This window comes from Labeo rohita, unplaced genomic scaffold, assembly GCF_022985175.1.
Source record: "Labeo rohita strain BAU-BD-2019 unplaced genomic scaffold, IGBB_LRoh.1.0 scaffold_87, whole genome shotgun sequence".
Lineage (NCBI taxonomy): Eukaryota > Metazoa > Chordata > Actinopteri > Cypriniformes > Cyprinidae > Labeo > Labeo rohita.
The window spans coordinates 276,188-292,188 of record NW_026129821.1 but is presented as its reverse complement, the minus strand read 5'-3'; the positions used below and the strand labels follow the sequence as shown (position 1 = coordinate 292,188).

Here is a 16,001-nt window from a genome sequence, read left to right as displayed (position 1 = left end):
CTCAGGAGAATCCGTTTCTATCGGTTCCCATGGTGACCATCATTTCGCGTATATACAAAATTACAAATTAAATGTAGCATCTGATGCAGGTCATAGTGTTTTAACAGCTTAAATACACTCCGAATTTAATTCGTTAGAATTAACTAACGTGTTCTATGGAAATGAAGTTTGCTGAACACATGAAGGCATTTCTTCTTTATTTGGATTTTGGCAGCAGACAACACTGTTACTGTAAATACTGTATTCAGATCAGTGATGTAGTTTGTACAGAAACATCATTCAGCAGTTCAGGATGAAGCACATGTGTGTGTGTGTGTGTTTCAGGGGCATTTTCTCTCCACGCTCTGTTTTCCTCCCTCATCATACTCCTGCTTTGAGATCCACATCTGCTGGAAGGTTCCCTGAGGATGAACACATCAGGTCAGTTACATATTTACAAAAATATACAGTTGAGGTCAAAAGTTTACGTCCCCCTTGCAGAATCTGCAAAATCTTAATTATTTAACTAACCCATCAATATCCTCGTGGGTAGTGTGCTGACATAGCGCCGTTGCGCTGCGGGCGTCCCGAGTTCGAATCTCGGCTCGTGGACCTTTCTTGATCCAGTCATAACAAACAAACAAAAAAATATATTTTACCAAAATAAAAGGGATCATACAAAATGCATGTTGTTTTTTATTTAGTACTGACCTGAATTAGATATTTCACAAAAAATGCTGTTTATATATATATATATAGTCCACAAGAGAAAATAATAGTTAAATTTATAAAAATGACCCCATTCACTTGATTCTTAACACTGTGTTGTTCCTGAATGATCCACAGCTGTGATTGTTTGTTTAGTGATAGTTGTTCATGAGTCCCTTGTTTGTCCTGAACAGTTAAACTGCTGCTGTTCTTCAGAAAAAACCTTCAGCTCCCACAAATTCTTTGGTTTTTCAGCATTTTTGTATTTGAACCCTTTCCAACAATGACTGTATGATTTTGAGATCCATCTTTTCACACTGAGCACAACTGAGAGACTCATATTCAACTATTACAGAAGATTCAAACACTCACTGATGCTCCAGAAGGAAAAAACATGCATTAAGAGCCAGGGGTGAAAACTTTTGAACAGAATAAAGATGTGTAGATTTTTCTTATTTTGTCTAAATATTAGTACTGCCCTTCAGAAGCTACAGAACATACTTACATGTTTTCCAGAAGACTAAATAAGTTAAATTTACCCTAATCGTCAAATTCCAAAAGTTTTCAGTCTTTCTTTCTTCAGTCGTAAAAGAAATTATGGTTTTTGAGGAAAACATTCCAGGATTTTTCGGCATATAATGGACTTCGTTGGTGCCCCGAATTTGGGCTTCCAAAATGTAGTTTAAATGCAGCTTCAAAGGCTCTAAATGATCCCGGCTGAGGAAGAAGGGTCTCATCTAGTGAAACAATCTGTCATTGTTTTCGAAAAATAAAAATGTGTATACTTTTTAAGCACAAAAGCTGGTGTAGCACAGGCTCCGGGATGTGTGTCCATGGGTTGTTCCTGAACAATTCATTCATTTTAAACAAATCTTTAATGTGAATCGGGAAGAACGAGTCGTCTCGGGGAGTGATTCATTTATCCTATTAGGTTCTGTACTGGAATTAGTTCACCTGTTTCGAGTCTTCGGGTTTCTCGAGTCGTTCGTTCATCTTATGGGGCTGTCACGTGATGCTGATTTAGCTAAAATGAACCAAATGACTCGAAAAAAGATTTGTTCATTTTGCTGAACGAGACTCAAAGGTCCGAGTCACTAAAATGATCCGAACTTCCCATCACTACTACGAATCACATCTTCGAATCACCACAAGTTCACTGTCTGTGTTCTCTGGCTCAAAAAGGTAGAGAATGTTGAAAAACTCAATCTTATTTTCTCCTGCAACTTCAGACATCGTTGTACCTTTTTGTTTGTAAACAGCGTTTGACTTACTTACACTTTCTTAGTGTTTGCATGTTTGCTTTGTAAACACTGGGTCTGTAGTTCTGTGTGACCTTTCAGTGTTATTCAATAGTACATGGATGCGCATCCCAGAGCCTGTGCTACACCAGCTTTTGTGCTAAAAAAGTACACAAATTTTTATTTTCAGAAAAAAAAATGTCTGATCGTTTCGCTAGATAAGACCCTTTTCCTCTTTTCCTCGGCTGGGATCGTTTAGAGCCTTTGAAGCTGCATTTAAACTGCGTTTTGGAAGTTCAAATTCTGGGCACCAATGAACTCCATTATATGGAGAAAAATGCTGAAATGTTTTGCTCAAAAAACATCATTTCTTCATGACTGAAGACAGAAAGACATGAACATCTTGGATGACAAGGGGGTGAGTACATGATCTGTAAATTGTTGTTTTGGAAGTGGACTTCTCCTTTAAGAATCAAGGGGGTGTAAACTTTTGAACGGGGTCATTTTTATGATTATATGAAAAAGTCTTTTATGTGAAATATCTTATTCACATCAGTACTTAAAAATATAATGCATTTTGTATGATCCCTCTTATTTTGGTAAAATAATGAACATTTTGCAGATTTTTAAAGGGGGATGTAAGCGTTTGACCTCATCTGTAAAGTATGATAGAGTTTTGTGATGCAGTGTGTTAATAACAGAGCTGCTGCTGCTGCTGTTTCTCACTAGTGATGCCAGGATTGATCCTCCGATCCAGGAGCTGAATCTCCTCTCGATGGAGCTGTTACAGGCGATCAGCTTCAGTCTCATGCTCTGAAACACCACAGTGAGTTAGTGAGGATGAGATCAGACTGAGATCAGATGAAGATCAGGACTCACCGGCGGTGCTTTCTGAGACAGTTCTCTGTTGAGTCTCTCCGTGAAGCCCTGCAGGAGCGTGTTTCCTCCCGTCACGATCACGCTGCCGTACAGACCCTCAACGCACATTTATAAAGACAGCAGATCAGCGGTGGTTCTGGAGCTTCAGTGCTCCACACGTTGACATACAGTAAGGGAAGTGTTTTCTCTCTCTTACCGGCCGGATGTCGATGTCACACATGCCGATGCTGGTAGTGACCACGTGTCCGACGCCCAGCATTGTGTTACCGGACAGACCCTGAGAACATCAACCAGAACATGCACACACACTCTTCATCTACAGGAAACACCTTCATCTTCATCAGCACTTCTCAACCTGTGTCACTCACAGGTCCAAGATCTTTCTGCCGCTTCTGCTGTAATGACAAAACTGGGAATGGTAATATATTAAAATAATTAAGATCATTATAAATAAAATAACTTCATAACTCCACAAGTGTTTTTCAGAGTTTACACTATTATTAGTAATGAATTTACATGACTCATCTAGTCATTTGAGATTACAGGGTTCTTTTATTTATTTATTTTTACCCCCAAAAGCACTTTCTGCCCTATAAAATGTAAGAATTAATTCATCAACATGACTATTCAATTGATGTTATTCATTTTAATGACTGTTCAGTTTTATTTTAAGTTTCCATAAATTGAAGACTGTATTAATTTCCATAACTTCTCTAGATTTTAATTTCCATTACTTCTTTAGATCTTATTCATTTCTTTATTTCCATAACTTTTTGCAATTGTATTAATTTCTGTAACTTGTCAAGAATTTATTACTTTCTGCAACTTTTCATGATTTTAATATTAATTTCCATAAATTTATTTTAATTTATTAATTTCCATTAACTAATTTTCCATAACAATTAAAGAATTTATTATTTTGCGGTAACTTTTCACAATTTTATTCATTTCCATAACTTTTTAAGATTTTATTATTTCCTGCAACTTAAGATTTTATTGATTTCCTTAACTTTTCACAAATTTATTTATTTCTGTAACTTAATATTTTTTATTCATTTCCACAACTTTTTCATGATTTTATTAATTACCATAACTTTTCAAGAATTTATTATTTTCTGCAGCTTTTAACAATTTTTTTATTTTTTTATTTATTTTTAAGATTTTATTAATTTCTACAATTTTTTGACATTTTATTCATTTTTGTAACTTCCTAATTCCTGCTTAAATGAAATGACATCTGTTGAAGGAATGAATTCAAATATGGAATCTTTTGTTTTTCAGCTGATTCAACTCATTTTGCAGTTCTTGTGGAAATGAGCTCCTGGTTGAGAAGGGCTGATCTGGATGGACTGAAGCAGGTGTGATATAGACGTCACCTTCACGTTGGACGGATCAAACAGTCCTTCAGGGATCCGTAACCGCTCTGCTCCGTAATCTGTGCTGTAGCCGCTCGGCATCTCATAGTGCACCGTCGGCATCTGTGCGGCAACCCTGAACCCACACGGACACATCAGACACGTGAGTGTGAGCGTGTGTTTACACGTACTTGTTTTTGCTACATAGTGGGGACCAAATGTCCCCACAATGATAGTAAAACCTGAAATTTTTGACAATGTTAAAAAATGATTAAAAATAGTAAATGATGTTTGTCTGAAAGTGTAACGATGCAAACATGTTTTCTGTGAGGGCTAGGTTTAGGGTTAGGGTTGGGTTAGGGGACAGACAATATCGTTTGGTCAGTACAAAATCTATAGAAGTCTATGGAAAGTCCCCACAATTCACAAAAACAAACGTGTGTGTGTGTGTGTGTGTGTGTGTTCCACTCACTGTTCATCATAGGGAGAGTCAGACACCTGCAGCACCGACGCCTGGAAATCCTGAACCACCTCCTGAAAGACATTCAGCGATCACATCACACTCACCTCACTTACGTGTCATTCTTCTGTTCGTTCAGACTCTTACGTTGCACATGTACGTGTGCCAGGACTTGGTGACGGGAGGCAGTTTGTCTTTCTTGGTCCAGAGCGGCGGAGCTCCTTCCCTCACGGGCTCCTGATGGACACACACACACACACACACACTGAGAGACTGAACGACACACACACACGGATGAGAAGCGCAGGAGACACGCTACCTTAGTTGCGATCATGTACGGAGGAACCGTGTCGATGTTCATCTCCTGAAACAACTCCCGACACTGCATCGTAATGAAATCACCGGCCAGAGGAGACTTGACGATGCCTGAACACACACACACACACACACACACACACACACACACACTGCTGAAAAGAGCCCAAAATGCCTTAAAAATCAGCTGAGGATCAGATCAGTATATCATTATAGTTATCAATGCTAGGAGAATTGCAGTGATTGTTAAAAATGTATCATGTCCCGATCTGAATCAAAAGATGACGCGAACACGTTCCAAAGCTCCGATCTGAATCAAACGACTCGCGAACACGTTCCAAAGCTCCGATCTGAATCAAACGACTCGCGAACACGTTCCAAAGCTCCGATCTGAATCAAACGACTCGCGAACACGTTCCAAAGCTCCGATCTGAATCAAACGACTCAAAGCGCGAACACGTTCCAAAGCTCCGATCTGAATCAAACGACTCGCGAACACGTTCCAAAGCTCCGATCTGAATCAAACGATTCGCGGAGCCGCTCAGAAGCTCCGATCCACATCAAACGACTCGCGAACACGTTCCAAAGCTCCGATCTGAATCAAACGACTCGCGAACACGTTCCAAAGCTCCGATCTGAATCAAACGACTCGCGAACACGTTCCAAAGCTCCGATCTGAATCAAACGACTCAAAGCTCCGATCGAACACGTTCCAAAGCTCCGATCTGAATCAAAACGACTCTCGCGAACACGTTCCAAAGCTCCGATCTGAATCAAACGATTCGCGGAAGCCGTTCCAAAGCTCATCAAGCTCCGATCCGATCATCAAACGACTCGCGAACACGTTCCAAAGCTCCGATCTGAATCAAACGACTCGCGAACACGTTCCAAAGCTCCGATCTGAATCAAACGACTCGCGAACACGTTCCAAAGCTCCGATCTGAATCAAACGACTCGCGAACCCGCTCAGAAGCTCCGATCTGAAATAAATGATTCGCGAACTCAAACAGATTAAGTCCCGATTCGCGAATCGCTCAGAAGCTCCATCTAAATCAAATGATTCGCGAACCGCTCAGAAGGTCCGATACACATCAAACGACTCGCGAACACGTTCCAAAGCTCCGATCTGAATCAAACGACTCGCGAACACGTTCCAAAATCTGAATCCGCTCCGATCTGAATCAAATGATTCGCGAACACGTTCCAAAGCTCCGATCTGAATCAAACGACTCGCGAACCCGCTCCAAAGCTCCGCATCCGATCCGAACACGTTCCAAAGCTCCGATCTCGCGAACACGTTCCAAAGCTCCGATCTGAATCTCTGAATCAAACGACTCGCGAACACGTTCCAAAGCCCCGATCTGAATCAATCACGTTCCAAAGCTCCGATCTGAATCAAACGACTCGCGAACACGTTCCAAAGCTCCGATCTGAATCAAACGACTCGCGAACCCGCTCAGAAGCTCCGATCTGAATCAAATGATTCGCGAACCGCTTAGAAGGTCCGATCCACATCAAACGACTCGCGAACAAAGGTCCGATCCACATCAATGATTTGCGACGACTCGTCCACATCGAACACGTTCCATCTGCTCCAAAGCTCCGATCTGAATCAAACGACTCGCGAACACGTTCCAAAGCTCCGATCTGAATCAAACGACTCGCGAACACGTTCCAAAGCTCCGATCTGAATCAAACGACTCGCGAACACGTTCCAAAGCCCCGATCTGAATCAAACGACTCGCGAACACGTTCCAAAGCTCCGATCTGAATCAAACGACTCGCGAACCCGCTCAGAAGCTCCGATCTGAAATAAATGATTCGCGAACTAAAACAGATTAAGTCCCGATTCGCGAACCCGCTCAGAAGCTCCATCTAAATCAAATGATTCGCGAATCGCTCAGAAGCTCCGATCCACATCAAACGATTTGCGAACCCAAACAGAAGCCCCGATCTGAGCAAAAATAAAATTTGGTGCAGATGCTGATATTTATATGAAAAAGTTCGTATTTATAGTGTAAATCGATGAGATCTTTATAACAGTATAATGGAAATATTATTACAGTTATTCTGATGTTCTGATGAAGCACCAGCTGAAGGTGGACATTTGTACAATTACGCTAAAAGACCTTTTACTTGATAAAAATATAGACAGAAGGTTTGTAATAGTTTGTTTGAAACAGCTTTATCAGCACAGTTTTGATCGTCATTGTCAATCATTTAGAGGCTTTAGATGATGGCCATGTCACTAACTAATTTACCTAGTCTTCTATTTACCTTGCTGCAGGACGTACCCATCATGCACTGGGATGGCAGTGGTGTGTGTGGCTCCGCTGTCCAGCACGAGGCCGGTGGCTCGACCGTTAGCAAAGCTGCAGTTGATGAAGTTAAGGTGACGTACACACATCATCACATCATTATCCTGACTTTAACACATGAGGGAACTCAGCCTCTCTGGATTCTGATTGGCTGATGTTCTCAAGCGGTGCTTTCTGATTGGATACGCAGTGAGCACGGCGGTCTTGCACAGGAAGAAGGCGGGGATGTTGTAATGCTCGAAAATGAGTTCTGTTAGTTTTTCTCTCTTTGCCCGTGAGTTCCACTGTCACGAGAGAAACATCACAACTTCACTTTAGATGAGAAAAACTGCAAATGTCCACTCAGTTCTTTCAGATTTAACTCAAACAAATGTTAAAACGTTTTTTATTTCACTTTTCACTATTCTCTGGGAATTAAACCCATGACCTAGACGTTGCAAGTACCATGATCTACTGTTTAAAGAAGCAGTTCACCCCAAAACAAACATGTGCATCACCGTCTCACCAATGAATGTGAATGGGTGCCGTCAGAATGAGAGTCCAAACAGCTGATAAAAACATCACAATAATCCACAAGTAATCCACACCACTCCAGTCCATCAGTTCACATCTTGAGAAGACAAAAGATGAAACAAATCAATCCATAATAACACTTCCTCCAGTGAAAAAGTCCATCTCCTGTTGTCTCTCACATCAAAATCCAGCCACATATTTGTTTAGAGCTTTTTTGGCTTGTAAACGGTGCTTGATCTGTGCAGATTTCTCTCCTGATTCAGACCAGACCACTTTTTCACTGGAGGAAGTGTTATTATGGATTATGAACTTAATGTATTTTAGTTAAAACGTCTTAATGATGGATTTATTTTGGCTTTTGTCTTCTCAAGATGGACTGGAGTGGTGTGGATTACTTGTGGATTATTGTTTTTATCAGCTGTTCAGACTCCCATTCCGACGGCACCCATTCACATGCATTGGTGAGACAGTGATGGAATGACAAATTTCTCCAAATCTGATCAAGAAACAAACTCATCCTAATCTGGGATGGCCTGAGGGTGAGCACATTTTCGGCTAAAATGAATTTTTGGTGCTAATATAATCCCTGTTGATACTCACAGGAGCTTCAGACATCAGAACAGGGTGTAAACTGGGCTCAGATTTGATGTGTTTGCTGTAGATGTGGTCGATTATGGCTTGAAATGCGTTCCAGTCCTCAACTAAAAGAGAACAATTTAGAACAGAATAGAAACTGAGATATTCTGCAGAATATTGCATTTGATATTAGTTCCTGTGTGTGTGTGTGTGTGTGTGTGTGTCATACTCATGCCGTTCTTCAGTGGAGAGATGAGTTCTACACCGGCCCGCGGCACATGCAGGGCTGTGGTGTCTATGTAATAACTCCGCCCACTGTTGCTCTCTTGCTCTGCCCCCATGTCTGTTTGCCCCTCCTCCTCAGCATTCACTCCTATAGTAGTGGGGAAATCTGCCTGAACAGCACACAGGAGTGTAAACAAGGATAATCATGTCATGTTCAGGATCTCCAGAACTTCAGGATGATTCTCAAAGCTTTGGGTGATTATAGTGATTATATTGCTGAATATTAATTAATGGATGATAGATGATAGATGGGTCATTACCTTGGGACAGTCCTCTCCTGCATATCCTGCTCTAGTGGAGAAGGAGCCGATATCAAACACCAAAGCGCCCACTTCATCTGACACAGAGAGAGAGAGAGCATATGATTATCATCTCAGTCTGATCAATAATACAAGGATCTACAGTGCTGTGACCATTTCAGGGGAATTTGGCTTTATCGACTATGAATAAATATTTCGGAGCATCAGTGCGACTGACCCCATCAGCATATTTGTGTTTGCGCTGAGGGGAGATTCAACCGTTTCTGTGTGTTTGTGCAACATTGAGTAATGAATCACACACGTATCTCACCAATCCTCTCATAAACAAAGTGTAAGTAAGAGATTGATTGTGCGGTGTAGAGAGATTCATTCATTATAATGGAACATTGTGAGATTGGGATGAACTAAGATGAGTGACAGCTTTTCAGGATTTTTAAAGGAGTTTGTAAATGAGATACTGATTTAATACAACAGTTCAATAAACAAGAAGTTAATATGAAGTGACTCACATTGTCTGACTATAACACTATTGCCTGATTTTGCTGATTTTGTCTTTAAAAATAGTTTGAAACAAGTCACAACTGAGCCGCTGCACATCTCCATTCAAACACAGCGCTGTTTCGTTTATGAATGAACGTGTTTTTAAACAAATCTAGTGAGTCAATGATTCAATTTTCCATTCATGAAGACACTCACTTGCTTTATTCCTGAATGAATCAGCCGTTCGAACGAATCAAATGAATGAATGATTCAGTAATTAAATCAGTGACTTGCCGCCACCTACTGGCAGATTGGTTTAATTTTTAAAGCATCTTTTCAGTTATTTAAATCATTTAATATTTCTGTATTCAACATTTTATATTTAAAACATTAATCTCAACATGAGTTTATGAATTTGATTGCACTCATGCACCTCTGAGCCTCATTAAACACATGAAAATACACCTACAAGACACTTCTGTGTTCTTCTGTGCACCTCTGTAGTACTAATTAGTTTTGTTAATACTGATTTCATTTGAGTGGTAACTTATTCTTATTCTGTTATTTTAATGTGAATTTTTAAAACGCTTATTTAAAAAAATTGACATAAAAGATGACATACTTTTAATAAAGATAGAAAAATGCCATTACAAAGGTAAAAACAAAATTCTCTTTAAATCACTTTAAGAAGTCAAATATCACGTTGTAACGGGAAGGCTAATTTTTGATTATTGATTAGAAGGTGTTCCTGAAATTTTGACTTTGCTCCTACATTTTTTAAGTGCTCCTAAAAAGAAAAGTAAGCGTACAACGCTGTAATAATGTCAGCTCATCTATATCAGTACATCTCTTTTCACACACATTATTTGAAAGCAGCATTTCCATAAACCCATGAAGTGAATGTTTGTGATCTGTGAACGTCTTCTGGTCACATGATCAATTCAGATCTGCTGATTGGATCATTCACATTTGGAGGATTTGCTGTTAGTATCTTTATGGCTTTATGAATGTGGGAAAGTTGACACAGGTATGATAGTTGACAAATGAAGTGACTCATTGTCTTAGTGCTCATATTAGACTCACTAATGAGAATGATCATTAGACGATTAGCAATTTGTGACATTTTGGAATCATGATGAACTATCTGCTAATGTGTGTCATCTGGTTCAAAAGATGTATTTTGATCATAGAGGCCTCCTGTAATCATTCCAACCATGAAGAAACTGAGATTCGTACATATAACACATCTTTAGTCCTCTATAGTGTTCAAACCAAAAAACTGTGGCAAAGACGAAAAACTCTATTGTGGTGTTGATCTGTAGGTTGAGACTCTCAGCAGGCGTTTGCGATCAAATCTACTCTGGTAAAAGCATGTATGTTGCACGTGTGTATTCCTGCGCTAGCATGTACACAGTACGTTAATGAACACGGGGATGCCCGGGATGCTGGCGGATGCGGTTGTCATGGTGATGTGCGATCACTCATCTTACCTCCGCCGTACACGCCGCCGCTCATCGCGCGTGGATCGATCAGCCTCCGCCGTTCGAACCGGGTGTGTTCGTGAGCTCGTGCGTTCGGTTCGCTGAGGGTGAAATAACGGAACCGAATATTGCCGCACGCGCACGCGCGTCCCGCTGCTGCTGTCACCGGTCACGCGCTGCTGACGGTAACCGGCGAGTGTCCGGTAGATCCTCGCGCTGTCACGTGCTGCTGTAAAACATTCTCGTCAATGACGATTATCTGTTCATTATCAGTAGAATGGAATGTTTACATTACTCTGTGCGTGTGATGACGGAGGCTCATATTTACACCATCTCACATCACGAGTGACGGAGACTTCAAGCCCATTAGAGCTATACGTTCTGCACAATGGAATTCAGATATGTTTAGTATGTTTTTTATTACTAAAAATGTATGTAAGAATAAAAAAAAATATATATATGTGGGGCCAAAAATCACATGCTGCAGTAAAACTGAGGTAAATTTAGCACCTCCATTTAGATCCATATTCATTTACTATTGTTCACTGACTACAGTGGAAACTGTGATTACTGTGGTAAAGTTATGTAAGTGTGTGTGTTTGTGTGTGTTATCAGGAAACACCTGCATCCAGATTTCCCTAAACCCTCACACACACACATGTGCTCTCTCTCTCTCTCTCTCTCTCACACACACACAAGTTCTGGTGTGTGTCAGCATGTGACTGTCATGCGCCTCATAAACACACATTCTGTACAACACCACAGAAATACAGTGAATAATGTTCAGACTACAAGAGTAAAACTCAGATTAAGTCAGGTCTTTCTGTGAATCACAGTCCCAACAGTGCACGTACACATCTGAATACATTTCACTTAAAAAAAAAAAAAAAAAAAAAAAAAAATATATATATATATATATATATATATATTTTTTTTATTTATTTGTTAAAGTTTTTTGTTTGTATAAATACTGTCAACACTAAAAGCATATCAAAACATGCTATAAAGGTTTGTAGCTATACTTAAATTTTGATTAATTTAATAAAAAAACAATGAATTTATTTCTCATGAGTTTTCATGAGTATGGGTGTTTTTTTTTTTTTTTTAATATATATATATATATATATATATATATATTTTAATTGGATGTTGGAGGAAAGCTCCTTTAGCAGTGTTTGAAAGCTTTAAATGTGTTTTGTGTATTTCCATGACTTTACTATTAATGTGGAAAATAGTCAGAATTAAGAAAAGTCTTTATGTGTACAGTAGTCAACATTTGAAGTGTATCAAAACCTTTCATCAAAGTTGTCCTAAAACCAAAACAATACCCGTTCTTGTCTTAGGGCAACATTTCTTTGTCCCACATGGACCTGTTAAAAACTGCAGTGTTGTTCCATTTTTTTTTTGAGCTAATTGTCCTATGGTGTGACTGTCTCAAGCATGGTTCATTAAATTACAACTTTTATAAATAAATAAAAAAGAAAAGCATAAAAATCTTAATAAATATCTCTGGCATAATTGTTCAAGTGTCTATTTTAGTAAAGGGCAATCATTTTTTTCATCCATATATTTCTGAAAGCGAATTCCAGAAAAAAGCTTGGTGATACTTTATTTTGATGGTCCCTTTTGAACATTTTGTTGACAATAAGTAACGTGGCACCTACATGTCAACTAACACGTATTAGAGTATTAGTAGACTGTGTGCTTAATATCTGCTTCCTCTTTATCGTGATGGTGTCCCAACAGACATTCTACTCACTATAAGTAACTAGTGAGTAGAATGTGAGTAGAATAGAAGTGCAAGTACGTCAACTTAATCTAACCCTAACTCTACCACTCTACTAACACTCTATTAAGACTTAGTCGATATGTAGGTGCGATGTTACTTATGTGTTAAAGGGAGCATCGAAACAAAGTGAAACCAAAAAGTTTAATTAGTTGAAGGACCTCGTTCATGATCATGTTACTGAAGCCCCTGTCAAGCCCATGACATGTGCACATGGTACATTTTTGTCTCAGAGTTGTTCAAATTTTTCACTATAAAAGTGTTGTTTTGGTGTCCCTTGGTGTGACACCTCTAAATTATATATATGTTTTTAATTAAAACCTGTATGTTAAGCTACATAATCATGGATAATTATACAAATGTGTCTTGTTAACCGCTAATGACAGGTCATTCATTGACACAAAAGGCTGAAACATCCTATAGTGTGACGCCTGTACTGTCACACCACAGGACAAGGTCTTATTAAGAAGCATTTTAAATAATTAAATAATATATATGTAATTAACAGGTGACCACCTGAGGGAAGGAGATCTTAATGCAGAAAGTAAATAGAATCAAAATGATGCCTAGAAAAAATAGCCATATCGTTTTAAAAAATAAATCCACATCTTAATGAATATAGTTTGAATATCAGTCTTATTTAGCTGTTCCGCACATGTAACATACTGATTGACTACGACTGAATAATGTTGATGAAACTTATTATTTTTTTGTTTAAAAACATGTTGATATTGTTTATATCAAAATTAAACTTCCTTTCTCCTTTGAGATGTTCAAAATTAATTTCTGTCCTATAGTGTGACACATAAAAGAACCTCAGATTTGTTTTTATCTCAAAATATGTTAAAAAAAAAACATGTAGCAGCAATAGGAAGATATAAATATCAATGGTTTAATTTCAGCATTTTTAATGGATGACAGCAAAGTTTGTCTTGAATGTATCCAACAAGTCATGGGGAAAAAATATGTTAATTATAATTTCATATTAAATAAATAACACTATATATATATATATATATATATATATATATATATATTAGTTATTAGATATATCGGTGCAATGGAAATTTTGTAAACATTTGTAAAAGTTTTACATACTATATGTACTGAATAAAACATTATGTTTTTTAGCCGCGTGTTGTTCATCCGTGTGAACCAGTAGATGAATACGCTGATCATTCCGTGTGTTTTCACCATCGCTGTATCCGTGTGTAAATAACTCTGTGTGTTTTGTGTGTGTTTGAGGTTCCGCCCCGGTGTCCGGTTCGCCGTCGTGACGTCACCGGCTGGACTCTCGGCTGCGCGAGGACGGGACGGGGTGGGGGGCGCGCGCACACACCGCGGCCAGCGGCGACTTTTTCCTCTTTATTTTTCCTTTTCTTCTCCCTAAAAACACCCTCATCCTCCCCGAAACACGCCGAGCGAGCCTTCCGCCGGCCGGGGAGCTGCGTCACCGACGGGATTGCGGGAGATCGGGCGCGCGCGGCCTCCGCTGGAAAGTTTCTCACCGGCGGCGCTCGTGACAGCAGCTAAAGGACACCGGCGGGAATCTCGCGCGGCTCCGGGATTTCACGAGAGGGGGTTTCGGCAGCTCCCCGCGGGGATAACGGACAAAAAGCGTCAAATACTGTCAAAGTTTGCGGGGAAATATAAATAGAGTTAAAGTCAGAGACGGAGAGGCGCAGCGCCCCCGCCCGTGTCCGCCGGTAAACTCACGGTAAACTCTCTCATCCGACACTTACACCGGCGGATCATCGGTGTGCGGTAAAGGTGAGTCATTTCCCCTCAAATCGCCCTCAAATCTCTGAGAATAACAGTATTTGATAAGTTTACTGTGTCGAATGATAGTCAGAACGCTAACGCTAACGCTAATGCTTTGGATGTTGAGACTAAAATCTGAAGCAAAAGTTTGGATATGTGTTATGTTGTGTGTCATATTTGGACTTTATGTCTCATATAGTTCGATACAGTGACAATATGAGGAAAAAAACAGCAAGGTTTTATTCAGAGACTCAAACTGAGCACAAATAGATGCTGATGTTTATACAATGAAACTCTGCTGCTATAATGGAAATCAAGATTCTGACATAAAATGATGTAAATATGTGACCCTGGATCACAAAACCAGTCGTAAGGGTCATTTTTTCAAAATTGGGATTTCTACATCATATGAAAGCTGAATAAATAAGCTTTTCGTTGATGTGTGGTTTGTTATGATAGGACAATATTTGACTGAGACACACCTATTTTATAATCTGGAATCTGAGAGTGAAAAAAAATCAAAATATTGAGAAAATCACCTTTAAAGTTCTTCAAATAATGTTCTTAATGCATATTACTAATCAAAAATTAGGTTTCCATATATTTACAGTAGGAATTTTACAAAATATCTTCATGGAACATGATCTTAATTTCCTAATGATTTTTGCCATGAAAGAAAAATCAATAATTTTGACCCATACAATGTATTTTTGGCTACTGCTACAAATACACCCCAGCGACCTAAGACTGGTTTTGTGGTCCAGGGTCACATATTAGGGGTCGCTCTGTCGTCAATAATATGTTTTAGTAAGGTGAGATTAAAATGATCCAAACTTGAAGCACCAGCTCAAGCTGGACGATTGTTTAATGACAAAAGACCTTTGACTTGTTAAAAACCTCTAAACTGTTAATCAGACAACAGAAGACATCAAGGAGAATGAGAGAAACAGGTTTGACAGCAAAGTTTTGATCATTTAGAGCCTTAGAAATTCATGAATCAAATATGATACAGTGATTTTATAGAGTTAATTGAGTTTTAGTGATTGCATTGAATTGTGTGATATTAAAGTCACTCGTGTATGTGCTTCATTAGGTCATTCTATAATGACATTATAATTCTGAGTAACAGCGCACAACATGTCTGGACAGACTAGAGCTCTCTCTGTGTGTGTGTGTGTGTTCATTGTGACAGCTGGAGCAACTAAATAGCAAACACACATGACATTCCTCTCAGCCCTTAAACACTCTCTGACTGACTCTGTGTGTGTGTGTGTGTGTGTGTGATTGCTGATGCTTTGACTGTGTTTCCCAGTGAATCGCTGTAGTGTTGATGTGAGTGTTTCATCAGGTCAAAGTCTCTCTCATTCAGTCTATTGATCTGACAGTGTAATCTTTAACTCCTGATGATCTTCTCATGTGATGCCATCATTTCTGTGTTTGATTCTCACATGTTCAGGGTTTCGACAGGTCTTAAAACGTCTTAAATCAGAGCGGAAAGTCTTCTTACATTCATAAACTCATGCTATTAAATATTGCATACTGCTAAAATAACTTTGTTTGCAGTACATATAAACGGAACTGAACATCCTTAAATCAAGATCCGTTGG

General features: G+C 39.2%; 2 protein-coding genes across 4 annotated transcripts in view; one reads left to right on the top strand and one right to left on the bottom strand.

Annotated features, from left to right (window-relative positions):
* Positions 1 to 180: 180 nt before the first annotated feature.
* Positions 181 to 11,023, bottom strand: actl6b (actin-like 6B). Of its 3 annotated transcripts, none has more exons than XM_051105008.1 (15): positions 10,857 to 11,023; positions 8,887 to 8,963; positions 8,571 to 8,736; positions 8,366 to 8,466; positions 7,439 to 7,536; positions 7,212 to 7,306; positions 4,939 to 5,045; positions 4,767 to 4,856; positions 4,632 to 4,693; positions 4,181 to 4,295; positions 3,001 to 3,081; positions 2,805 to 2,900; positions 2,652 to 2,738; positions 511 to 596; positions 181 to 401 (listed from the first exon to the last, which is right to left on the bottom strand). In XM_051105008.1, the coding sequence occupies exons 1-15, from the start codon at positions 10,879 to 10,881 to the stop codon at positions 245 to 247; spliced, it is 1,443 nt and encodes a 480-aa protein (XP_050960965.1). In that variant the 5' UTR covers positions 10,882 to 11,023; the 3' UTR covers positions 181 to 244. The 3 variants fall into 3 exon arrangements, with proteins under 3 accessions (XP_050960965.1, XP_050960966.1, XP_050960967.1); XM_051105009.1 differs by having other exon boundaries at positions 8,571 to 8,732; positions 10,857 to 10,905; XM_051105010.1 differs by lacking the exon at positions 511 to 596.
* Positions 11,024 to 13,908: 2,885 nt separating this feature from the next.
* Positions 13,909 to 16,001, top strand: part of si:ch73-375g18.1 (kinesin-like protein KIF1C) — a 28,428-nt gene continuing 26,335 nt past the window's right edge. Inside the window, exon 1 of the mRNA XM_051105024.1 lies at positions 13,909 to 14,403. The gene's annotated coding sequence lies outside the window, so the exon portion shown is untranslated. The remainder of the gene's footprint in view (positions 14,404 to 16,001) is intronic.

Coding starts and splice junctions, on each gene's coding strand:
- actl6b (XM_051105008.1), bottom strand. CDS start 10,881: ATGAGCGGCGGCGTGTACGGCGGAG. Junction 5,046..7,211: donor TGGGTACGTCCTGCAGCAAG/GTAAATAGAAGA, acceptor GTGTGTGTTCAG/GCATCGTCAAGTCTCCTCTG. Junction 4,694..4,766: donor GGCACACGTACATGTGCAAC/GTAAGAGTCTGA, acceptor AATGTCTTTCAG/GAGGTGGTTCAGGATTTCCA.